General features: G+C 39.2%; 1 protein-coding gene and 2 pseudogenes across 1 annotated transcript in view; 2 read left to right on the top strand and 1 right to left on the bottom strand.

The window, feature by feature from the left end:
* Positions 1–25,273, top strand: part of LOC140594280 (small G protein signaling modulator 1-like) — a 49,631-nt gene extending 24,358 nt beyond the window's left edge. Inside the window, exons 5-7 of the mRNA XM_072725189.1 lie at positions 296–458; positions 2,274–2,777; positions 14,992–25,273. Of these exons, the coding sequence (XP_072581290.1) occupies positions 296–458; positions 2,274–2,277 (167 nt within the window). The 3' untranslated portion in view covers positions 2,278–2,777; positions 14,992–25,273. The remainder of the gene's footprint in view (positions 1–295; positions 459–2,273; positions 2,778–14,991) is intronic.
* LOC140594269 (FAS-associated factor 2 pseudogene) overlaps positions 2,288–26,895 on the top strand; it is a 73,066-nt pseudogene continuing 48,458 nt past the window's right edge.
* LOC140594278 (phosphoglycerate kinase 1 pseudogene) lies at positions 10,527–14,556 on the bottom strand (annotated as a pseudogene).

Raw genomic sequence — 26,895 nt, 5'->3', positions numbered from 1 at the left:
CACAAGGAGGGGAAGTAGTTGCTGGAGGTCACACGACTTCTTAGTGTCTGGGAAAGGATGTGGGCAGATAGTCTGACCTTGGGCAGCGAGCATAGGTTAACTCCTCAGCTGTCTTGCTCCCTTTCGAGGGAGTGGAAGGGAGAGAGGCATATGCGGTTTTCCCATGTGAGGCTCTCATGAATTCTGAGATGCTGGGCCCGCAGCTCTCCAAGGCGCCTCTGTGTGACTGAAGTCCTGGGCTGGGTGCATGGGAGTGTGGGCAGGGCAGGGCCTACTGACTGTCATGTCCCTACAGCGGCTGTGGAGGCCTGCGTCCTGCATGGGCTGCGGCGGCGGGCGGCTGGCTTTCTGTGCTACAACGAGATTGCAGCTCTCTTCATGAAAGTGGGCAAGAACTTCCCGCCGGCCGAGGAGCTGAGCCACAAGGTGCAGGACCTGGAGCAGCTGATTGAGAGCACGTGAGTATGGAGCATGGGGTATGGGCAGGGCACGCCCTGCAGAGGACAGTCCCCCTGACTCCACGTTCCTCCCTGAGCTCTGCAAGAACCCATGCCTCCTGCCAGTTCCTCTCTCCGGTTTCCTTTCTGCTCCCCAAACCTGCCAGATTGTTTCCTACCCCAGGGCCTTTGCACATGTTCTACCCACCACCCGGTTCCCATACTTCATTTTCTGTGGCTAGTTTCTTGTCATCTCAGGCTTTGCCCCAGTTAAGGATAAATTCCAACCCTCACCCAATTTTTCTTTTAGATCACTTATTTACTTACTTCCCTGTGGTTATCACCACCTCTAATTACTCTTTCATTTGTTTCCTTGATTCTTGTCTATCTTCCCCGCTTAACTCTGAACTCCTGGGAACAGGCAACTAACATCTGTTACTCCCCATCCCAGTGCCTGGACAGTGCCTAGAAATGTTCAAGACACGATTGTTGAATGCATAAAGTGGCTTTTGGGAGCCAGACCCCATTCTGAATGCAGGAAGACCAAAGTTTAATCAAAGCAGTATGGTCTCTGTCTGCATGGACCAGGTGTCACATTGAGGCCACCATTGAAGGGGAGCCTTGACTTCACTCACATGTCTTAAGAGCTGATTATGTTTGCTGGGGGAGGCTCATGGCCTGAGTATGTGTACCTGAGCACCTTCCACCAGAGCCTCGCCAGAGTCCTAATTGTTCAGCCAAAGCCTTGATCTGGAGCCTGGTCAGGGATGCCAAATAGGTTTCAGCTCCAGTTGTTGCTAGAGGCTGCCCAAAGGACCTTGTTGTGAAAGATTCTAGAGCTACTCTTGGGTTTCACAGGAAAGAATGCTCAGATTGATTAGATGGCACGAGACAGGAGAAAGAAGCACGCATGCCATGTTTGCCTTCTCTGCCATGGGTGTTCCTTCCACTTCACTGGATGGGCAATGGCCCTTGCCTTGCCTTTCAGGCCATACCAGCCCAGAGCTGCTGGCCAGAACTGTGTGATGGGCAGGGCTGTGGATTTTACATTGCCAACTCCCATTAGGAATCCCAAGTGACTCCTCAGCCACTTGGTTTTCAGGTGTCTTCCAGTCCATCTGCTAAATTTCCAGGTGTTTGCTGAGAACTTCTTAAAGGGGTGGATGTCCATCGGCCTTCCATGATATTGGGAGTGACTTTCTAATGGAGGAATTAGAGATACCCATGCCAGTTGGTAAGGGAGAGCCATTCCTTCATTCATGCAACCACTTATCCATGACAGGGAGAGGGGAGAGAGGGGGAGGGAAGAGAGAGAGAGAGAGAGAGAGAGAGAGAGAGAGAGAGAAGAGAAGAGAAGAGAAGAGAAGAGAAGAGAGAGAAGGGAAGGGAAGGGAAGGGAAGGGAAGGGAGGGGGAGGGGAAGGGAAGGGAGGGGGAGGGAAGGGTAGGGTAGGGTAGGGAAGGGTTTTCCCATGTGAGGCTCTCATGAATTTTGAGATGCTGGGCCCACAGCTCTCCAAGGTGCCTCTGTGTGACTGAAGTCCTGGGCTGGGAAGGGAAGGGAAGGGAAAGGGAAAGGAAGGGAAGGGAAGGGAATCACTATGAGAATCCGGCTTACCCATCAACAGTGTATGAAAGTGTATTTCCCTGCATCTTCATGCTTGTTGGGTATTATGATTCCTCCAACTCTTTGCCCACTTGCCAGGAGCAATAAGGGCTCTTTTGTTGTTTTGGTTGCCATTCCCTTCATTTCCTTGAGAGGTTGCTGTTTGCATATTGGTCCTGTTGGATTTCCTCTTTTGTGAATATTCATCCTTCTTCTTTACTGGTCTTGAAGGTGAAATCAGATCCAGGGCCTCCAGGAGAATGTGCGGAAGCTGCCGAAGCTGCCCAACCTGTCCCCACTAGCCATCAAGCACCTGTGGATCCGCACTGCCTTGTTTGAGAAGGTGCTGGACAAAATTGTGCATTACCTGGTGGAAAACAGCAGGTGAGCCAGAAAGACCAGACGCCTGGGTGTGCTCTGCCGCCACCTGCTGGCCTTCTTGGAAATTGCGCCCTGTTGCACAAAGCACCTTTCGTTTCTCCCCCTTGATATGCACTTGACTTGGAAGAAATTACATGAAGGCCATCTGGATGTTCGTCTCCGAATTAGCCTAGTTTAGGACCTTGGGACAATTCAGGTGCTTACTGGCAACGCCGGATCTCCAGATTAGGAGTGGGGTGTAGGATCCTGCAATCTTAGGCATCTTTCTTCTCCCATGAATTAAGCCTACTGTCTTCTTACTAACCATGGCCCTAGAGGAGTCATTTAGCTTCTCTGTGTCTCTCCTCTCATTTGGTAAGTGGGACAGGGATCGCTGCCATTCTGGAGAAGAGGTGAGAAGGGAAGATAGTGAGTCCACAGCATTTTGGAAATTTATAATGATACTTTCTTACATTTTTTTTTTCTAGCTCAGATCAACTTGGTGTAAATGTTTTGTAGTATGAGCCCTCTTGGCAAGCATTTATCCATCCATTCATTCTTCCAACAAATATTTAATGAGCACCTAGCAAGTGCCAGGCACTAACCTTAGATGTTGGGGATACATTGGTCTTTTTTTTTTTTTTAATTTTTATTTATTTATGATAGTCACACACAGAGAGAGAGAGAGAGAGAGAGAGAGAGAGAGAGGCAGAGACAGAGGCAGAGGGAGAAGCAGGCTCCATGCACCGGGAGCCCGACGTGGGATTCGATCCCGGGTCTCCAGGATCGCGCCCTGGGCTAAAGGCAGGCGCCAAACTGCTGCGCCACCCAGGGATCCCGATACATTGGTCTTAACTGTCATGTTCAAAGCTTGGATGTTATGCTAAGGGATAGGGAAGCTGGGGAAGAATGTAAAATCTGAGACTCTTCACGACCAGTACTCCTTTCCAGCCAGAAGGAGAGGGAGAGAGAGAATATCAAGGAAATACATGAGAATCTCCTCATCTCTTGGTATATGAAAGTGCCTATTTAACCACATCCTCACATAAAATGGGTATTATGATTATCTTTCATTCTTTGCCTGTTTGCCTGGAAAACATATCTGAAAGTATAGAACAAATCCTTCTCTTCATGAACCTCACATCGTAGCAGGGAAAACAGGTAACTAGTAATTGGGATAATATATGATGAATATTCCAAACTAGGTGGGTGGTGTTTAATTTACTCTGGGTGGTCAGAGAAAGTGTCCTGGAATACATGGCAGTTAAGCTTCCATTTGAAGTGCCTGTAGGCATTAACTGGGTAAAGATGTAGGGGAAAGAGTGTTTCTAGCAGAGGGAAGCAGGTGCAAAGGCCAGGAGACAGGAGAGGAACTGGAAGAAATCCAGGCTCTGGAGTCCAATTACACCTTCTCGTGAATTATGACAAGTCTCTGCTCTGTGCCCTAACGTGGGTTCAGGGCCTCTGTAGTTACTGCCTTTGGTCTATGACCTTGTGTTTTCCGCTGAATAAATCAGTCAAAAGGAATTAGTGATTTATTTCAGCAATAACGCCAACCTCTTTATTTATTAAACTTCTTATTTTTTTTTTTTACATTCACACAGAAGTTGTAACATTAGTACAGAGTCTCCCCTACCCTTAGTGATAACATCCTCCATAACCTGCACTGTACCTTCATAACCTATGAAGGTATGTTCTGTGTTATATGGAAGAGGTTTTGGTTCAAGAAAAATTCAGGTCTCTAGGGACACTAGAAACAACACAAGTGTTTCTTTTTCAATTTAAACGTTTTTATTCCAGAGCAGAGGTTGATAAACTATAGCTCGTAGACCTAATCTAGCTTTCTTCACGTTTGGCAAACAAAATCCTATTGGACCCTAGCCTTACTGATTCATTTGCCAGTCATTTATGGCTGCTTTTGTGCTACAGTGACAAACTGAGTACTTGTGACAAAATCTTACGCTCTTCAAAACTGAAAATATTGTCTAGCCCTTTACAGAAAAAGGTTCTTGACCCGTGGTTTAGAGAAAAATCTCTTCATCACTGTCCATCACAGTCCTGGCTCTCTAATCAAGCCAGCAACATGATATACTTGACTCTGTTCTAACTACAATTAACTGTTCTTTGCTCTGATCTTTCTTCAAATAGAACCTATCCTGCCATTGCCTTTGAAGAAACTTCCCCAGATGGCCTTGTGAGTTCTTTGCCTCTCTTAGTTATTGTGGCCCATGCCAGGCATACAAAACTAAGACATTTCTTGTGGTCATGTGGAATGGTGACTACCTCAGACTTTGAACTCTAACCAGTTTAACATTTCTCTTGATTTGAAAACAGGTTTTCTTTTAAAAGAGTATTTGGTCAGAAAATCTCTCTACTAACTCAGAGATTAATATTGTAATGGAGACTAACCAGGGAGCCAGAGCTGCTAAGGTAAAAAAATTGGCTGAAGGTCTGACAGCCATTCCTGCTGCAGTGCCACCGCCTACTTCTGGCCAGTCTGACAGGCTCCTTCAGGCTTCAGAGAATCCTGTGCGTTCACATTTCAGCAGAACCTGGACACTGGCCAGCCGGTGCCACTTGTTCTTGTTCTGCCTGAGATCTATTAACTACAGCATGTGCTCCTTCTTCCCTGTCCACTTCCATATTCTTGGCAATTACCCCCGTCCTGTTTATAAACCACTGTAATTCATCTACAAGCTTAGGAAATGTTTGAGAGTGGAAAGTATACTGACGAGAATTGAGTAAATGCAAGTCAAGACACACTGCACTCTATTAGCTGGGTGACTTCAAATAATTTGATTTACTTTTCTAGGCCTAAACATCACCACCCTGCATTTAATAGTCATTTAACAATAACGGTTATATCTTGGCTCCATTAATCAGCAGGAAATAGGCAAGTGTTTATTTTTCTTCCTTGCAATGATTCTTTAATACTGCATGACTAAATTTTAGAGAAAAGCAAAGAATAAGTAAATAAGGCCACTCTGCTAATTACCAACAGAGCTGGGATAAATATCCACTCCTCCCAGCTTTAAAATCCCTACTCCACCACCACCACCCCGATCCATCCAGTTTATCTGTAGCAACTGACCCTAAAACAACATGATCAGAGTTCTGATATCTGAGACTGCAGGAAGGCCCCAAGTGTAGCCCTGACTCAGTCTCACTGAGACAGCAGGGAGAGAGCAAGCAAACTGGGCTCTTTACCTCTGGATTAGGTCTTTGTAAACTGAACTCTGTGTCACAAAACAGTTATAATAATTAAACGAGTTGCAAGAATATCAAGTAATAGAAATGGGAAAGGAAAATAATACATCATTTTTAAGCATGAATGTAAGTAAGCCAGTGGCAGTCTATAATTTAATTGACTGGGACTTGGTTTTTCCACTACTGGGAATACATATTTTCATATTCTACATAACCATGGCTAAATGAGGACAAAAATTGTTCCTTGATTTATGACTCCAGGTCATTTGTAGATTCCTGTCTGATTTTCTCTAATGATTAATGCTTTTCACAAGGATGGGTTCCCAGAAAGACTGTTTTTTTATGAAGTCCTAGACCCAAAAAACTAGTTCACCATTTACCTTGGTTTAGAATTTTCATTTACATGTTGTTCTTAGTTTTCCATTTGTCCTGAATTTTAGTCTTACCCAATCTATAACTAAGAGAAATTGCATAGAGAAAATACTGTAGAAAGATTAAAAGAAAGGATGTTTTTTTAATATGATTTTTTTAAAAATCCATCGACCTGTTTTTGCAAGATTGTCAACTTATTGTGCAATGCTTTTCTGACTTCAGTATCCATGAGATTCTAATTCAGTAAGTCTGGGATTGGGCCCAGGAATTTGAGTTTTTAACAAGCATCCAGATGGCAGCAGGCAGATCATTGGACCACACTGTGGAATAACCTTTAATTGATTACTGTATCGTTAATATCCTACAGGGTGGCACGGTGCTAGGTACTTAGTAATAAATTAATTGAATGGATAATCAAAAGGGCTAAGGAGAAATGAAACAATGTGAGGTGTTCCTTTATTCACTCAGTGATTCATTTTTCAGCCCTCAATGAGTGGCTATCATGTACTGAACTTTATAGTATTGTTTGTGTGTGTGCATAGATACAATACATGTATGGACTATAACTAGAAAAGGCACTTTATGCATACTCTATGCTTCCAAAGAGCATGAGATCTAGTGAAGGTTTTGAGAAACAAAAAATGTCATCTCAAGGTAATATTTAGGTGTTATTAAGGTGATGAGTGTGCAGAGAAGTTACAACAATAAAAATAGAAAAAAATAATGTCTTACCTTTTATATAACTGTTATATTAAATGAGCTATGTGAAAATAAGCTGGTAAGTTGTGAAAGGCCATATATATGGAAATAATAAGATTTATAAATCTCTACCCCCTTTATAGAGATGGCAAGGTCTCCCCATCCCCATTGAGTGTGTTGACCAGATGCCTCAGCTTATCTTCCTTACTCCGCAGGGTAGCGAATTAGATATCTCTGTCTGAATTTCCATCAAACGAAGTATATGTTGCCTGTTTCTGAGGCTTGAAATCTGCAGGACTGAGGCTCTGTGCTAATGATGTGCAACCTGAACTTTAAAATGTTTTACAAACTATAGTAGCTATTAAATAATTACTTGAACTTCTGGAAGTAATAAAAACCCCTGTCTTGAGATTCCTGAACAGAGTTTATCTCTTTACTAAGTATGTAAAATAATACTGTGGTAGGATAATCCTTAAAAATTGCTTCACTGTATCCTTGTTATTTGAGCACTATACATATATTTTTACCAATATTCAGAAAAGAGTGTATGAACTTTTTTCCTAGATTCCTGCAAGATCCAAACTTTACATGACAGTGGACTTCAATAATATTCATGAACTTGCATGAGGTTCATGGAAAGCAGCACATTGAAAATTCTGTGATGAATTACTAGGAGTTTTGGTTGACAAATACTTTCGTACATTTTTCCCTTTGAGATGTAGTATTATTTGGTTTGTGCGATATGTGATTCAAAATAATGAGAAGTGAAAGAAAAAAGGTGAATCCTCTATGTATTAATCAAGGGGTCATCTAGACTATATATCCAACATGACGTTTCCCACACAGTGTGTCTAGTTCTTCAATTGCTACTTGATTTCTTGGTGAGTGTGTCTTCATGTGAGAAAATACAAAAAGCAGAAAAAAAAACTATTTATCTTGGCAGCAAGTACCGTGAACTATGAATTCAGTGAGTCCTAAATATATAGAATCAGAATTGAATACAGCCAACCTAATGGTCTGTTTTGAGAAACATCAGTCCTTTTGTCCCTTATCCTATACGTAAGGCACACTAAATTATTCGGCGTCTCCAAATACTTTCCATGTAGAGTCTGTATTTTGAGACACTTGATGGCTAGGAGATTTTAGGAGCCTTTAACAGGAATATGATGTAAAAATAAAACAAATTCAAGTTAGGAAAATGTTGGGAGTCTGCTCAGAACACCATCAGCATCGCATCCTGTCCTGGCAGTCCGCGTGGAGCTGCAGCTGAGTCCACTGCATGGAAAAGCTCCTCAGTCCAGGCATGCTCCACTTCCAACTTAAACTAAATGTATTAGAACAATATAATGCCTCTAAAAGCAGATTGCACCTTACAGTCTTCGTTCTCAAGGAGTTTAAACATGTCTTAAGAAAGGGTGATGCCTCTTTGGGATTTATGATTATTACTCATGGGCTTTATTGCTCATTCTGGTTTCCCACTGAACACCCGCATCACATCCACCGCTGAGCATCCAGAGGCAGGCTCGTCGCTTCAAGTTGCTTTGACAATCATTAATCCTAGAGTCTGACTCCATTGTTCTGCATGTATTACATAGAACTTCTATGGAACATCAAACATATTTATTGATAGGAGAAAATTGTGTCTTTATGAGCGTTTCTGTAATGAAACAGGATGAGGGATGTGGAAAGTCACTGGCAGTTTCAGTCCAAGAGGCTCTCTTCAGGAAGAGAAAAATGGAAATGTTTTTATGAACATGAAATAAAACTCTAAAAATGATGAGATGCTCTTCTAATACCCACTATTCAATAATAGATAGTCATAGTGTCCTTTGTGAATGAAGAGGGCACTGCAGATTCTTTCCGGTTGCCGCAAGTGTTAAGTGTTCACAGTTAGAAGCAATGAACATTACACACCTCTCCCCGTGTTTCCTCACAGCCTGGACAGTGACTACTCTCACAGATGTTAAGACCCTTTCTGTGGTTGTTAGAAGGATACTGATTACTGATTTAGGGAGAAGTTCTTAATCTCTTCCTGCATCCCGGTCCCTTCCCTTGACAGACATCAGTGCAAGTGAAACAGGGTCTTAAGTTTAATACCATTGACAAGATAACCCTCCCTCTCTGGAGCAGTGGCTCACCATAAGGCTATTACCTTGTTGGCCATGTACCATATCTCTTTGCTGCCTGCTAATGCTTTGCTCCTTTCTTTTCTTTTCTCTTTTAATTTGCATTTAGAAGAGCTAGCAACCTCACTTGGCAAAGCTAACTGCTGATGTAGCTAACGATAAAGCACTATGGCATCACTTGAATGTCAAAAATTAGAAGAAAATAAAGAGCTAACATGTATTACCGTATTACTTATTTTTCCAAAAGCCAGAGCCTACTTTAATTTTGCCAAAATTGTGTTGGAGAGTTACTTCAGTGTGGGCTAGGTCCTAGCATTTGAATTATATGGAAAGGTCAAATTAGAAAACTACAGGGGGTCCGAAGGAGTTGATTGAGAATAAAGACTGTCAATGCGAAATATAGGGACACTTGGAATACACCACAGCAAGAGAGGGCTTAATATTTTACTTTGCTTAGTTTAAAATCGGAAGAAATCAGTTTAGATAGACACAGCTTTTCTATAAAGGATGTTACGGAAGCCAAACCTCCCAATATACTAGGTAAGGATGAGTATGGTTATGTAAGTATCCTAATTATGTACCTGCCCAAAGTGAAAGATTAGGTTAGTTAATGGACAACAGAGTGATTTCACATAGTTCTTCCCTTTAAGGGACTTATAGTCTACTTCAATCCTTTTGTGTTCTGAAATATGTACATCCTTCTTTCTCTGCAGTAGGCCTTGCTAGTCTAAACATGTCTATGAATTCAGCAGCTTCTTCTCCCTAGAGGACTGGAGAATATGACACAGAGTAGGAATCTGAAATTCCAAAGATGACTTTATAGCTCCCAGACAAATGGAGCTTTCTACTAGAACTTTAAAATTAAGGAAAACCGGGATCCCTGGGTGGCGCAGCGGTTTGGTGCCTGCCTTTGGCCCAGGGCGCGATCCTGGAGACCCGGGATCGAGTCCCACGTTGGGCTCCCGGTGCATGGAGCCTGCTTCTCCCTCTGCCTGTGTCTCTGCCTGTCTCTCTCTGACTATCATAAATAAATAAATAAATAAAATTTTAAAAAAATAAAATAAAATAAAATTAAGGAAAACCATGCAAGGCTGATGATGCTAACTCTATTTGTTGAAAACAAGCTATCTCTTCTCCTCCCCATCCCCCCTTTCTCTATGTGTATGATTCAGGTAAGATTAGTGTCAAAATCAGTGAATGTCAAAGTTGATGTAAAAATCTTTAAAACTAAGAATTATTTTAATTCACCCACCTTATATGCTCTCTATACTTCCTGCCTCCTTGAGGATTTTATCATTCATTTCCCTTCTATATCTTAAACATTAAGTTCTCAGAATGTTGCAACTTCAACATTTTCAAGTCTCTCTCATCTTATGGGAAATAACCCAAAATACCACCTTGGCCCTACATATCTTCACAGAAGTCCTCTTCTTTCCATTGTCAAGTATCTTAAAGAGTTGTTTTACTCAAAGTTTATACTTCTTTACCTTTTGTGCATTCATCTCAGTATAATATGGAATTTAGGCCCACCAATTTCACTCTTCCAACCATTGACCTCTATGTTGCTAAAGCCAAAACACACATTTTTCATCGTCCTTCTTGTTTTCTTTGTGATGTTTCGTTTCTGAAAATCTCTTAGCTTCCAGTACACTATACTTTCTTGCTTTTTTTCTACTGTTTCTTTTCCTCTGTTCTTTATTTTTTTCTCTGTTTCAGTGGATACTTTTATTGATTTAATAGATCACCAACTTTGTCTCCCTACCTGCCTACAATTGGAATTTCATCTTATTTCCATGCTGAGTAGTGAAACAATGACACAGCTGTAATCAGAATAAGCTACTTCAAAAAGAGAAGCCAACACAGCTCATTTTCTTCTAGCAAGCAAAATATAAATATATGCATTCTAGAATGCACAATGGTTTAGTCACTAAGAAATTCAAATGGGATCCTGAAGAATGTAGGCAAATCCAGGGTGCAGTAAAGAGGAGCTGAGATGCTGTGCGCCTCTTTAAGGGTTCCTGGTACTGCATCTCTTGGCCATTAGCTGAATTTTGACATGAGGGAAGATTTTAGCTAATGCCAAGGAGAGATGCAGCAAGTGCTAGGTTGACTTAGGGGCTGTGCACAGGAACCAAAAGGCAGGAAAGTACTAAACACTGCTAAGAGCATCCACCCCAGGAAGGACTGGACCTTCCAAAAGCTCTAAACTCACACCACCCCCAGTGCTCACATGGCTGACTTTATCCTCTGTGTTCCATTTGGCACAGCAAGTGGCAGTGTCTCCACCACCTATGATGGTGATGCAGCCCCTGGCGGTGGCTTTCACCACCTCATCCATGAGGGCTTTGGTTCCTCGGGCAAAAGCTTCCCATTCAAATATGCCCACAGGTCCATTCCCCATGGTCTGCTTAGCCTGAGCAACTGCCTCAGCATATTTCTTGCTGCTCTCAGGACCATGGTCCAAGCCCATCCAGCCAGCAGGTATGCCAGAGGCCACAGTGGCTTGGCCAGTGTTGGCATGCTCATCAAACTTTTCAGCAGTGACGAAGTCAACTGGCAAGGTAATTTTCACACCATTCTTCTCAGCTTTGGACATCAGGTCTTTGACGATCTTGGCTCCCTCTTCATCAAACAGAGGAGTCCCAATCTCCATGTTGTTGAGCACCTTCAGGAAGGTAAAAGCCATTCCACCACCAATAATCATCTCATTGACTTTGTCCAGCATATTACTGATCAGCTGGATCTTGTCTGCAACTTTAGCTCCACCCAGGATGGCCAGGATGGGTCGCTCTGGGCATTCCAAGGCCTATTTCAGCTCCTTCTTCATCAAGAAACCTCCGGCCTTCTGTGGCAGACTGACTCCCACCATGGAGCTGGGGGCTCAGTGAGCAGTGCCAAAAGCATCATTGACATAGACATCTCCTAGCTTGGAAAGTGAAGCTTGGAAGGCTTCTATTTTGACTGACTCAGCTTTAATCTTATTCCCAGAAGCATCTTTTCCCTTCCCTTCTTCCTCCACATGAAACCAAAGGTTCTCCAGCAGGATGACAGACCCAGCAGCTGGGTCAGCACAAGCTTTCTCCACTTCTTGGCCCACACAGTCCTTTAAGAATAAAACATCCTTGCCCAGCACAGACTTAAGTTCTATAGCAGCTGGCCCCAAAGAATACTTGTCTGGCATGGGGACACCATCAGGCCGGCCCAGATGGCTCATAAGAACTGACTTGGCTCCATTGTCCAAGCAGAATTTGATACTTGGGATGGCAGCCTTGATTCTCTGGTTGGTTGTTATCTGGTTGTTCTTCATAGGAACATAGGCTCTTCATAGGTTGAAGTCCACTCTCATGACGACCCACTTGCCCTTCACGTCGAGCTTGTTCAGAGTCAGCCTGTTAGAAAGTGACATCCTGGCAATAGAAGGGCTGCGAGGCTGAGAGCTTAAACAGCGGAGAAGAAAGCAGCCTGCGTGTGCTCCAACCTCGTGCGGAATGCCGAGAGCTCCTCTGTTCTTTATTTTTTTTTTTTTAACATTTTATTTTTTTATTTTTTTTTTAATTTTTATTTATTTATGATAGTCACAGAGAGAGAGAGAGAGGCAGAGACACAGGCAGAGAGAGAAGCAGGCTCCATGCACCGGGAGCCCGACGTGGGACTCGATCCCGCGTCTCCAGGATCGCGCCCTGGGCCAAAGGCAGGCGCCAAACCACTGCGCCACCCAGGGATCCCTCCTCTGTTCTTTAAATGTCAGTGTTTTCCCAGGTCTTCTCCAAGCCTGTTAACTTTTTTTTTTCTCCATTCTCCTTGGGTGATTCTATTTATATTCATGGCTTCAAGCATAACCTGGAAAGCTATGATATCCAAATATGTATTTTACGTTCTATCTGGATAATAAACCCATAAGATCCTATGTTATCAATCATTCAGAAAAAAATAAGATATTCGTGGACATTTTAGTTGACTTTTATGGTGTTTAGGAGTTAAGATAGTAGTGATAAGCACAATGATAGTATTGAGAGAGGACTCGTTTTAAGTCTTGAGTCAGTCATGACCTTGAGTAAATTGCTTTAATTATAAGCCTTGTATATACTTCATTTGTTTGTTTTTTTAATTTTTATTTATTTATGATAGTCACAGAGAGAGAGAGAGAGGCAGAGACATAGGCAGAGGGAGAAGCAGGCTCCATGCACTGGGAGCCTGATGTGGGATTCGATCCCGGGTCTCCAGGATCGCGCCCTGGGCCAAATGCAGGCACCAAACCACTGTGCCACCCAGGGATCCCTATATACTTCATTTGTAGAATGAAGTACGCACTTCATAAGATTTCCATGAGGATGAAGTGAGATCATAATTGTGAAGAGCCTGGCACATAGATAGTTCACAGTAAGTAGTAGCCCTTATTGTAATAAAATGATCTCTTGAACAAGTTTCACTTCTAATTGTAGAAAGCCAAAGTAGCACTCTGAGCCCAATCAGGAGACAAAAACAAAACAAAACAAACAAACAAAAAAAAACATGTAGTAGGTTAAAGCAGAACAGTTTAATACAAAGAATTACTGACTCTGACAAACATAACTATAAGATATAAAGAAATTCTGTGTGGTAAAGCAGAGAAAGAGTACCTAAGAAAGGGTAAACTTGAAAAGGGTATTAACAGATACAGAGATAATCCATAAATCACAACACTGTAAAAATGTGTTCAAATACTGGAGAAAATGTAGTTTGGCTCCTAGAGAGCAGAGCTGACCACTGGAATGGCCAGGCCAGAACTGCTGTGCAAACAACAGCCACCTCCAGAGGTATAGACAAAGATAAGAAAATGACATGTGACAAGAAAATGGTTGCTGGATCTGCAGTGGGAATCCAGGTGCCAGTAGGGGTGAAAGGTTGTTAGAACTTACTCTTTGAAGGACTGACTTGGTGTGTGACCTTCTGGACACAAGTAGCTTTATGCAGGCTGTACTAGGCTTGTCAGAGGAGTCCAGGCTGTCTGTAGAAATATCATTGCCAGGATGAGGCTGAAAGGTCAAAGGACCTTCATCCTAGGCTTGTGACTGCTAAGTAGTAGTTCCTTACCAGATGTCCTTATACCCACACTGCCTATCCTCCTGGATAGTGCTGTGAATTGGAGGAAGTCTCTACCTCCTGCAAAATCTCCCCTGCTGCCCTCTACTGAGAAACTTAACAGTGTGCATTTAAAAAGAGAAATGCTTAAGCCAATTCTGTTGTTTACCATATTGGAGGTACATTTGGAAATGAAAGGCAATGAATTGATAACTGACACAACAGATAGGCTTAACAAATACAGAGATAATCTAGAAATCACAACACCATAAAAATGTGTTCAAATACTGTGTTTTGCTCTATAGTTCTTTCAGTTCCAAGCTTTTTGATATGAAAAATTGGTGTATATATGTATAACTTTCGTTCATGATTTAAATATGAATACCCATTAGCATCATGATAGCTATGCATGTGCTAGAAGATAATTTAATGAATTACAATATAGCACATCGAAGAGTTGCTATGGTCTATTGAATCAAAAATCCAGTTCTTGAAAACTGCCTAAACATAATTTACCTATCCAATGTCAGTTTAAAATTTGCATAATAAGCCACAGTGAGTTTTAAAAATCTCATACAAATAGTGATCCATTTAATATGTTCCACAAAGAAATATATTTTAAACATCTTTTATACATATATACATATTTTAAACAGTCTTTTATATATCTTTTATATATTCTAAGAGAGGGCTCATTTTCCCCCCATTACCTAAAAATGTTTCTCAGAAAAAATAATATAAAAAATTACTATGTTGATCATAATTCCAGGAGAAAACTAAGAATCCTTGAAAATATAAGCTTAATTGAACTGGTAAGAATTGCTGTTACAGCAAAGTGGCATGGCATTAGAATAACTCCCATCAGTTATCAGGTTATCTTTAATTCACAATTTACAACTAACCATTTTGTAACCTCAAGAGCTGTTCCTTTTCTCTAATTTATCTCTAATCATAATTTTTATTCACAATTGACCATTTATTATACCTCAGTGATGAGTACTTTTTATTTTTTTATCACACTTCATTTTTATATTTAAATTACGTTAGCTAACGTATAGTACATTATTAGTTTCAGCTGTAGTTTTCAATAATTCATCAGTTGCATATGACATTTCTTAATACAGCAACAAGGTCTTATTTTCATCATTGCATCGATGGAGAAAGAGGAGAAATGTTGCATTACCTGTTCAAGAGAATCACTTCAGAAGCAGAAGGGCTGGGATTTGAAGATTTTTTTGTTTGTCTCAAAAGCTCCTACTGATTTTAGGCATGTTTCTAACTCTAGGTCAAAGTGGAGACTTATATTTTATAATCAGAGGTGTTAGAATTGATGGCACTGCTTCTCAGACTTTCATGTACACATCGATTGCCTGAGGACTTTCATCAAATACAAGCTCTAATTTAGTAGGCCTGGAGTGAGACTTGAGATTCCAAAAAGCTCGTATTTGGTGCCTATGTTACTAGTTCATAAACCATACTTGGCATAGAAAAGGTAAACGGCAATGGGATTGGAACAGACCAAGATATTAGTGACATCTGGATAATCTGAAGATTTCAGTTCCTTGGCATTTATCTGAAGGACCTGAAAACTTATGCTCACACAAAAACCTGCACATAGATGTTTATAGCAGCTTTTGTTCATAGTTGCCAAGACTTGGAAGGAACCAAGAAGTTTTGCAATACGTGTATGTGATAAATACAAACAAATATTATTGAGCACTAAAATAAAAATGAGCCATCAAGCCATAGAAATACATGGAGGAAACTTCAATGCAAATTACTAAGTGAAAGAAGCCAAAGTGAGAAGGTCACATACTATATATAACTTTAACTATATGATGTTCCAGAAAAGAAAAAGAAACTGTGTTAACGATAAAAAGATGAATAGTTGAAGGGAATTTAGGGAGAAGATGAATCATTTTCCTTTGTTTGTGTTAGGGCACTGAAAATATGCTATGATATTATAATAGTGAATAGATGTTATTGTAAATTTGTCCAAACCCATAGAATGTAAATATCGAGTGGACCATAATATAATCTATGGACATTGGGTGATTACGATGTGTCACTGTAGGTTTATCCTTGGCAAAAACTGATAAAAATAATAATTTATATTTATAGTATAAGTATGTAAATAAAAATAAATATATTTTATATCCATATTAATTTAATAACAATTATTATTTTTAAAAATACCTCTTGGTGAATGACTTTGATGATGGGAGAGAAGCTATGCCTGTGTAGAGCATGATGTATATGGAAATCTCAATACTTACCTCTTAATTCTGTTGTGAGCCTAAGACTACTCTAAAACAAAGTCTAAAAGTCAAATAAGAAAAAATGTTGACATGGGCAGCGCAGGTGGCTCAGCGGTTTAGCACCGCCTTCGGCCCAGGGTGTGATCCTGGAGACCCAGGATCGAGTCCCACATCAGGCTCCCTGCATGGAGCCTGCTTCTCCCTCTGCCTGTGTCTCTGCCTCTCTCTCTCTGTCAATTGTGAGTAAATAAATAAAATCTTTTAAAAACATTTTTTTAAAATTCAGCATCAGTCAATAAATATGCACATGTTATCACATAAGGAATATATGAATGTGTCAGTGAATGTACAGTTAATACACGTGTATGTGCATATGTGCATGTATTTTGAAATGTTGATTAAGATATAATGAATAATTAACTATATAGCAAAGTCTATAATGTGTCTGTGTTTCTATATATGCTGATTAGAAGAGATCAAATATTATATACATTGGATTTCTGTTAAATTTTTAAACAATAATATTTCCATTTAAAGGTAATTTTATTGACATACACAAAAAATATATAGTGTTAACAGTTGTCAAGTAACTACAAATCAAAACAATTAGATACCATTTATTTTTCCTATAAAATTTTCAAAAATTATAATGATCAATATAAAGACTCAGTTCATGAGTCTGGTATACCAGATATTTATACTAACCAGTTTTATGTGGAAAAAATGCTTGCAGAAGCATTTTGGTGTTAGTGATAATTTGGAAACAACCTAAATATTCAACAATAGAAATTATGGCATATCTAGCCATTTAAAAAACTACATTGTTAGAACACTTAAAGACAAAAATGCTCACAATATGAACTCAAATGAAAAGACACAAAATAAAAAGTACAGGGCAGCCTGGGTGGTATAGCGGTTTAGCTCCTCCTTCAGCCCGGGGTGTGAATCCTCAAGACCTGGGATCAAGTCCCACGTCGGACTCCCTGCAAGGAGCCTACTTCTCCCTCTGCCTCTGTGTGTGTGTGTGTGTGTGTGTGTGATGAATAAATAAATAAAATCTTTGTAAAAAATAAAAATAAAGCAATAGAACTCTAATTCTGAACACACATGTTCAGTCAATATCCACCAAGTGCCTACCTTTTTTTTTTGTTTTAGTAAGCACTGTGTAGGTATTTGGATATATTAGTGAGCAGAATAGAGGCTCCTGATCCATATACATCTTATGGTTTAGCAGCAAAAAGACAAGAAACAAAAGGATTGAAACTTTTATTTATTTTTTTTAAGATTTTATTTATTTATTCATGATAGACATAGAGAGAGAGAGAGAGAGGCAGAGACACAGGCAGAGGGAGAAGCAGGCTCCATGCCAGGAGCCTGACGTGGGACTTGATACCAGGACCCCAGGATCACGCCCTGGGCCAAAGGCAGGCGCCAAACCGCTGAGCCACCCAGGGATCCCCAGGATTGAAACTTTTAATAGTAAAATATTGATAGTAAGATTATAGGTGAGCTGTATTTTATTTCTTCCATTCCCCCTTTTCTAATCACCTACATGGAGAGTGAGTTACTTTTACTGGAACAAAAATGCAAATATTTAAAAATGCAAAGAATCTATCAGAAAAATTATTATACTACTTAAAATGTTGCTTAACTAGTACTTTAGTACTAGTTAGTACTTGTGCTAACTAATCCTTAGTCCTTTTCGACTATTCAACCATTCCCTCAGGACTCTAACTTTAGACAATACTCATATCCTTTTTTAAAACTTTTTCTTCTCTATTCCAAAGAAGCATACTGGTCTCTCTAATTTGTTCTTTAAAAAATCAATGAAAATGTAATTAGTTGCAATTAATATATAAATATGAATCTTTGGTCCTGGAATTGGTTTGCCTGACCCAATTTAGCTCTGTAATTCTACGTGATTATCCATCCATTTAGAGTAGTGCCTTGATAGTGCACATCTCGTTTGAATTCTCCTTGTAACATAACTCAATACTAATTTACCTACGACTATATGACCTGTGATTTTGTCATTTAACCAAATCACTTTTACATTTGCATCTGATATTTTTTAAAATATCATGGTTAATGGCTGCATAATGTTATAGTTGTTCAAGTACTAAGTAGGTAATTATTCTCATTTGCACCATGACTATTATTATATTGAAATAAGCTACATTATAAAGCCTATTGATGGATTCCTAACCTACCTTTACCGGGCTTGTCAGATTGTCAGATTTTAGCACATCATCCCTTGACATCTCTACGTCAGTGGTCCCAAGCACAAATGTATATACAAAGACTAGCCCACCAACATGAATGAATGGAAGGTCTTTGGAGAACATGGGCCTTTAGTACAAGGGACAGCCGGTAGTCAGCTTCAGCTAATTTTGCCAATCAAGAGTATTAGCCTAAATTTTCTGATTTTTTGAAATGAATTAGAAAACTACTTTTATTATTTTATTTATTTTATTTTTTATTTTTATTTTTTATGGGAGTTCAGTTTGCCAACATATAGCATAACACCCAGTGCTCATCCCACCAAGTGCCCCCCTCAGTGCCCATCACCCAGTCACCCTAACCCCCCGGCCACCTCCCCTTTCATTACCCTTTGTTCGTTTCCCAGAGTTGGTGTCTCTCATGTTTTGTCACCTTCACTGATATTTTCACTCATTTTCTCTCCTTTCCCTTTATTCCCTTTCACTAATTTTTATATTCCCCAAATGAATGAGACCATATAAGGATTGTTCTTTTCCAATTGACTTATTTCACTCAGCATAATACCAGAAAACTACTTTTAAATGTAAAATTTCCCAATTACATAAAACACCAACCAAACACAACAGTCTAGCCAACTGGATTTGGTTTTCAAATTAGAAGAGTTCAAATTTATGAAACTTGTACATTGTCACTTGTTATAACCATCCTGAGATAGACTTTTTTGTTTCTGTTTCTGATTTTTGTTTTTTAAATATAGCATAGGGAAAAACTTTAAAGAAAGACATACAATTTCCTTATAAGTATATAGAAACACCCTCACCCTGAATTGTCAGATTGTCAGATTTATTGATGTTAAATTAGATGATTCTATTTAAAGTTTATTATTTTAAGTGCATCTTGCTTTTTTAAATTGTTAGGCTTTTTAAACTTTCATTTGATAATAAATCAACATAGGTTCATAAATGCCATGGATAATCATGACAAGAATATACGGAAATTAAGTGTATGTGTACAAATCACACGTCCAGTCTCTTGCTCCTTAAGCATTGTTTACTCTTAGATCTATAATCTAATTTTTTAAAGAAAATGCAATGTATAATAAATCTTGAGTTTCGAATACTATGTGCAATCACGATGCTCTAGCATCTCAAAAGTAGACAGGGAAAATAAAGAATCAGAACAAAGGGAAACTATTTGTTTCCAAATCAAGAACAAACAATAAACCATGTCTTAGTGGCTATAAACTCAAGGCATCAAGCCATAGAACAGGGTAATTTTTACGAAATATAGAATAATCTACCATGCATCAAGCAAACTGTATTGAATCTAATAAATCTAAAACTCTTAATAAAGTGCTTGGCAGGAAATCATCGAGCAGATCCAGTGTTCTGAGCTCATGTGCCACAGCTGTCACCAGAGGACCGGGGTGAAATTCTGAGTAGCTACAAAGGCAAAAACACAGAAAGTAGAGGAAAATTTCATGTCATTAACACTGTGAAGCAGTGTTTGCTCAGCTCAACAGCCTCAATGATTACATTTTGTTTTTCTGCATATCTACATTCTATTCACGTAATACCCATATGGTTCAAGTGGTGTCCCTATTATTAGTCTTCTGACAGGAATGTCCCTTGCAAAAGACCATTGTTTGCTTTATGGGGAAAAGAGATATTTAGAGAGACGTTTGTCTTGAGGATCCACCCAGCTTTAAGAAAGGGTAATGCCCATGACTGGACAACTTTAATTCAAAAACATTAGTACTATATTTTAGGTAAATGTTTAAGGAAGAGGAAGTATTACTAAACTCAGATTGCATTCTCCAGATGCTATAAAATGGCATGTGTTACCAATTTTTGAAAATACATATAAATTATTATTTTAATAGAACAACAATAGTAGTAACTAATTGTTGGTAAGCAATATGCCAAGAAATATATTGTGTATCTCACATGACTTGATTAATTTATCCTCTGTCACTCTGTGAGGTAGCTACTATTGTTACATCTATTTTCAGATATGGAAATAGAGTAAGTGGCAGAGCTGGGATTTCAATCTGATCAGTTTGATTCAGGAGGTAGTTTTACCTCTTTGAGTGTCATTATGGTGAGATATTTGCCTGGTAGGCAGTCAAGTATGATTCTAACCCCATACTTAGTCCAAGTCTTCAAAATGGAAAGTCTATTCATTTTGCCAACCTGCCTTTGATTCAAATGAGGAATCTGCAGGATGCAGCTGATCACTACAAACCCCGAGAACTCCCTCATTCACTTCAAGACTGGCAGGGTTTATATACCCTTATTTAATCAAATTGTAACTGAACCGAGTGAGAGTTTGTCCCCTCAATGCACAGAGAGCCAATAAAAACTGACACTGAGCTTTTGCAGTGAAGAAAGATAAGCTGTTAATGGTGTGGTCTCACCCATGAGAACAGTACCTAATGCTCAAAAGTCCTGTACCCCCTCATGGTTTGCAAGTGAGGATTTTTAAGGTCAAAATTTGGAGCAGGGGGCTCCTGAGAAGGTGGACGCTGTTGATTGGAGGCCCATGATGTCATGCTAGCAGATGCTCCGATGCCATTTCATTAAGTCCCACAGCGGTCTTCTCCGTCTCAAGAGATTTGGAATCTGAAAGACATCTCGATTCCTTATGTTAAAAATTTCACTAAGTACATCTGGTGATCATATCTATTTGTAAGCTAGTGGGGTTGCATTCTTACAGGTTTCTTGGCTAGTTCAGTTATGCCTGGGGATGATATGACCTCTATTGATCATTCTTTCATCTGAACTGATACGATGGAGGCCAGCTTCAAATATGATTGGATTACTTGTGATTTGTTTAATTTATGCTGTAAATCTAAAATCATATTGCTAATTCTTCTTTTTAAAAAAATATTTATTTATTTGTTTGAAAGAGGGAGAGAGTGAAAGAGAGAAAGTGGAAGAGAAGGGAAGAGGGGGAGGGAGAGAGAGCCTGACAAGAGGCTCGGTCTCACGACCTGGAGACCATGACCCTGAGATCATGACCTGAGCCAAAACCAAGAGTCGAGTGCTTAACCAACTGCAGCACCCAGGTGCCCCATATTGCTACTCTTCTAATGTTTGCTTTAGTAGGGAGGGATTTTTTTTTTTTCTTAACTTACTGGATTCTTTTGGCTGGTCTACTAATTAAATTGGTTAACATCTAATTTTGTACTTATGAGAGCCCCACAAAGACATGAAAAGCTTCAAGACAGGCAATTGAGGCTTAATATGCCATTCTGAGTTAAGGAGTTAGGGGTAGGGATCTGGGGCTTCAAAAGGAAGGAACACAATTAACAGAAAGATGATAAGAGCAAATAATTGGAAAACAAATGTTTGTCATGACCTGCAGAGACAGTGGGACACAGAGGAAACTGAACAAACGTATCTTGCTGAGTTCCCCTTAGCTTGGCACACCTAGCCTGTACTTTTTGTAGATATTTCTGGTGGTACCTCTCTTCCAGGACCAGACCTCCTCTGAATTCTCAGAGACAAATAAGGGGGAGGGGAAAGTTTTTGAATCCGTTGGATCTTGATTGCCTTCAGCTCAAAACAGTCCACATGACAAAGTGACACATTTTGTGGCAGCCTATTCTGATTCCCTTTAATTTCAAAGGGATTTAATATGCATAAGTGAATAAACCATTACGTTCAGTCTGTATAAAGGGTGTTATCAGTCATCTGCTTTGCATTGGGGAAGTTTTCCTCTGAGGGTAAATTCCTCTGAATTATGCTGCCCTATGAAAGGCAGCTATGCTTAGCACAACATCACTAGTGCTGCACTCTGCTGCACTATGATATGGCAGAAACACATCCTTTATAGCAGTGCCGAGGAATCAGATCTCCCCACCAAAATGAGCTTTCCAGATAGTTCTGTGTGCCTTAAACATTGAAGAACAGCATTCAAAAGATTTTATTTTAATTTTAATTTTTTTGAAGATTTTATGTACTTATTTGAGAGAGAGCAAGAATGTGTGCGTGAGTGGGGGAGGGGTAGAGAGAGAGGGAAAGAGTGAATCTTAAGCAGACTCAGAGCTGAGAGCAGAGCCTGATTTGGGGCTAATCTCAAGACTCTGAGATTATAACTAAGCTGAAACCACGAGTTGGATGCTAAACCTACTGAGCCACCCTGATCAGAAACTCTTTCGCTTAACATACAAGTTCATAGCTTTTTTTTTTTTCTAAAATTGCCAGATATTATCAGGAGCATAGCCTCCCAAATAATGGAGGAACTTCATCCTAGCCTCATGATGTACCAATTTAGTAATGGAGAATATAGAAGCAGGCAGGGATAGAGGGAGGAAATAATTGAAAGCTATTTGGGCAGCCCTGGTGGCACAGCGGTTTAGCACCGCCTGCAGCCCAGGTCGTGATCCTGGAGACCCCAGATCGAGTCCTGAGTCGGGCTTCCTGCATAGAGCCTGCTTCTCCCTCTGCCTGTGTCTCTGCCTCTCTCTCTCTCTCTCTCTGAATGAATAAATAAATCTTAAAAAAAAAAGTAAAAAATTGAAAGCTATTTGTAGTTTTAAAAAATTCCCAGATTTCACTCTATCATACAATAAGCTTTAAAGAAATTGCTGTTGTATTGAGACCAAACCTATTATAATGAGACAGGTCCAGATAATGATAATGTGCTGTGATTTTAAAATGAAATTCAGGACATAGCTCCAGGGTCTGTTTTTAATGACACCTCCATTGATAAAGGATGTAAAATTTTCCAAGTCTGTTAGCTAGTCATTCAGTAGTAAATTTGACCAAGTGTAATGGCACCCACATTTTCTTATTAGAGTGCTTATGGTTATCTACGTAGCAAATGGCAAATTGGAGATTTATATGCCATTTAAACTAGGTTACATCTAGGAAAATTCATTCTGGGTCATTATGGGAAGACTGCTCTTAAAACAGTCTAGTGGAACAGTTTTAGATGGTTTTGTGTAGTACCAAGAGTCATTAATATAACAAGAGATTCCTTTTTAGCAGAAGAGTTATTTGAATAGACAGCTGGGCATTGTAGTGCAAAACAGGCATCAGCTTAGTTTTGCACTTTGGCCTTATAACATAAAACCGTGTCATTACGACAAGCCCTATTATGGCAGGAAATCTGTCTAATGTAGCTCATTCTTGCTCTTAGTCCAGGGAGGTTTAATTACCAGAAGAATTAATCTCACCAATAATGGGGGATCCCTGCGTGGCCCAGCAGTTTGGCGCCTGCCTTTGACCCAGGGCGCGATCCTGGGGACCCGGGATCGAGTCCCATGTCGGGCCCCCTGCATGGAGCCTGCTTCTCCCTCTGCCTGTGTCTCTGCCTCTGTGTGTGTGTGTGTGTGTGTGTGTGACTATCATGAATGAATAAATAAAATCTTTTTTAAAAAATCTCACCAATAATAATAAGTAATATTTGTAAGGACTTTGAAGTTTACAAGGATTTTCACATATAGTTCCTGCCCTTGTATCATTGCCCATACTTCCTAACTGTTCTTCCTGACACCAGTTTCAACTCCTTCCAGTACATTCTCTGTATTTATGATCAAAACACAAATTTCATCACATTATTTTCCTGATTATACATTTACAGCATTTTCCTTATTGCCTACATGGTAAAGTCTAGGTCATTAGCAAATCATACAGTGTAGTAATATTGCTTGTGTGGAATCAGATTTTCCGTAACACACGCACACACACAAACACACACAAATATACCAAAATGTATTAAAAAGGTAGTGACAACATAGAGAGGAGTAGATGCTGCAGATCTTTGCTAGTCTTGTTTCCTAACATTTTCCATTGTAAAGAGTTCACAGCTTCCGGTGGCATAGATAATACAGGTCAGGGACCAGATAGATTTCAGACAAAATTTTAATAGCTCATATATATTAAACATTTTATACAACATGGCATAGTACTTAATACATAATAACCGCTCAACAATAATTTTCTAAACTTTATTTCAATGTGGCAAGTACTGCAGTATAATACATCCTCTACTATGGAATTTCCACAGACTGAGGATGTTGTTATGGTAAGGTTCCAGTGTATAAATTATGTGAAAATACTGGGCAAAAGGGAAGGAAATATTTTGCCAGCTGATAATATAATGTTGCAAAACTTCTATTCAAGGAGATTTTTAAAAATCTGAGTTTACTATTGTATATTTCACAGTTGAAAATAAGCTCTGGCCCATGAGATTTTACCTACACATTGGGGACAACATCTTGTTAAAACAAGATTGTGAAGTTTATAAGAAAGTAGTAAAGTCTGCCTTTCGATATAGACTTACATTTTTGTTCTTCCTGTTTCTTTTGGAATCTGCATTTTTCTGTGAATGATGAGTATTTCTTGGTCACCAAATCCTCTCTTAGTCTACATTCATTTGGTAGTACACTGGAAAGCTGAAGAAAAGTGATTAAAGACCAGGAATGTCAATGTTTTTGGCATGGAAATGGATCATATTTGACTTTTTCAAATATATGCTCTTGAAAATTGGCCATTCGTATGTACAGACGTTTAAATTTCTAAATATAATAAGCTGTGTAAAAGGAGATATGATTTGAGGAAATGAGTATAGTAATGGTCATTACGGGAAGCACCAGTGCAAAATTACCAGTTCAAGAACACTTTATGGAACATAATGAATTGTCATAGTTGTTTTTAGAGTTAGAAAGATTCTTTGACTAAATGTTAGAACATCTTTGTTTAACAGCATTCATTCTAAGAAAGACATACAAATACACTGATATAGTGTCACTGATCTCTCTTATTTACAAATCATTTAAATTACAAAGAACAAACATTCCCTTCAAAAAATCTGAATATACCCTTCCTTAGCTTGAACTTTAATTGAACTTGATAAAAGTAATTTGATTTTCAGGGTTGTTCCTATCATATCTTAATGAATTAAAGAAATATAGCAAAGATTCCTTGTGTGTATGTTTTTTGTAATAATGAAAAAAATCACAGTTACACATTACCTATAAAGAAAAAGAAGGAATATGATGTAGGTTGAATTGACTTATATACTACATCATTTAATTCCTACAAGTCTTTTGTTTTGTTTTATTTAAAAATTTTTTAAAATTCCTACAACAGTCTTTTGAAAGAGGAATTACAATCTTCACTTTAGATGTAAAGTACCAGTGCAATACTATCTTATATAGAATAAAGTTACAGTTGTTTATAATGAATTGAAGATTATTGTTTCACTGTGTTTAACATTTTCTGGATGATGCTGTTTTTAAAGAAAAGTAGTGTAAATGTAAAAATTCAATGTATTGGTGGGATCAATAATTGTGATCACATTCAACATTTATAAATTCATTTTCTCTCTAAATTGAAAAGAACTGGAATTTTTTTTAAAGAGTGATTTATTGGGCAGCCCGGGTGGCTCAGCGGTTTAGCGCCGCCTTCAGCCCAGGTCGTGATCCTGGAGACCCGGGATCAAGTCCCACGTAGGGCGCCCTGCATGGAGCCTGCTTCTCCCTCTGCCTGTGTCTCTGCCTCTCTCTCTCTCAATCCTCTCTGTGTGTTCTCATGAATAAATAAATAAAATCTTTTAAAAAAAGAGCTACTTATTGATTTATTTATTCATGATGGACATAGAGAGAGAGAGAGAGAGGCAGAGACACAGGCAGAGGGAGAAGCAGGCTCCATGCCGGAAGCCCGACGGGGGACTCGATCCCGGGACTCCAGGATCACACCCTGGGCCAAAAGCAGGCGCTAAACCGCTGAGCCACCCAGGGATCCCCAAAAGGACTGCAATTAAAGAAGAGACCAGAATTATTTATATCATTAACTTTATTTTTTCAGTGTTCAGAATAAAAGTCAATATCAACATGTGTAATAACAACAGTCTTTTCCAAAAAGTCTATCTCTCACAATTATTTTTAATAAACGCAAAGATAATAGGAAAGAAGTGTTATCTAGTTATCTAATTATAGATATCTATGTTATCTAGTTTTGTGAAAACACATAATACTGAGAATGTCAGAATTTTTTGTTTAGGAACATGATCTCTTTAAGAGTGTGATGAAAATAATAGATCATCTTCTCAGAAGAAGAACTACATATGCATACACACTAATCCTCCAATCCTCAAATCAATTAAAATCCCTTTTATGTATGCAGTAGTATGAAATATAGAACCCACAGATTTATGATGACCCAAGATCCTACAATTATTTACTCCCTGCAATCTTCATGCTTACCCCCAAGGATTTCAAACCCCAATTACCCTCCACTGTTTGTTTTCCCTAGCATTTTCACCATCTGACGACACATGATGTAATTTACTCATGCATTGAGTGTCCATTGCCTGTTCCACTTTCCAGAATGCAGCTTCCACCAGGGCAATGACCTTTGTCTATTATGGTCAACAGTTCACCTAGAACAGTTTCTGACACAAAACAGTCCCTCATTATTTCCTGAACCAATAAATAGATTTATAGTGACTGTATATGTCGTATTAAGAATATAAGCCTCAAATTTGAATTCAAGAACCTTTTATTGAATTGTTGATCTGCATATCCCTAACTTCATCCTT

The sequence above is a fragment of the Vulpes vulpes genome, chromosome 10 (assembly GCF_048418805.1).
Source record: "Vulpes vulpes isolate BD-2025 chromosome 10, VulVul3, whole genome shotgun sequence".
NCBI lineage: Eukaryota > Metazoa > Chordata > Mammalia > Carnivora > Canidae > Vulpes > Vulpes vulpes.
This window is presented reverse-complemented; position numbering and strand designations above follow the sequence as displayed.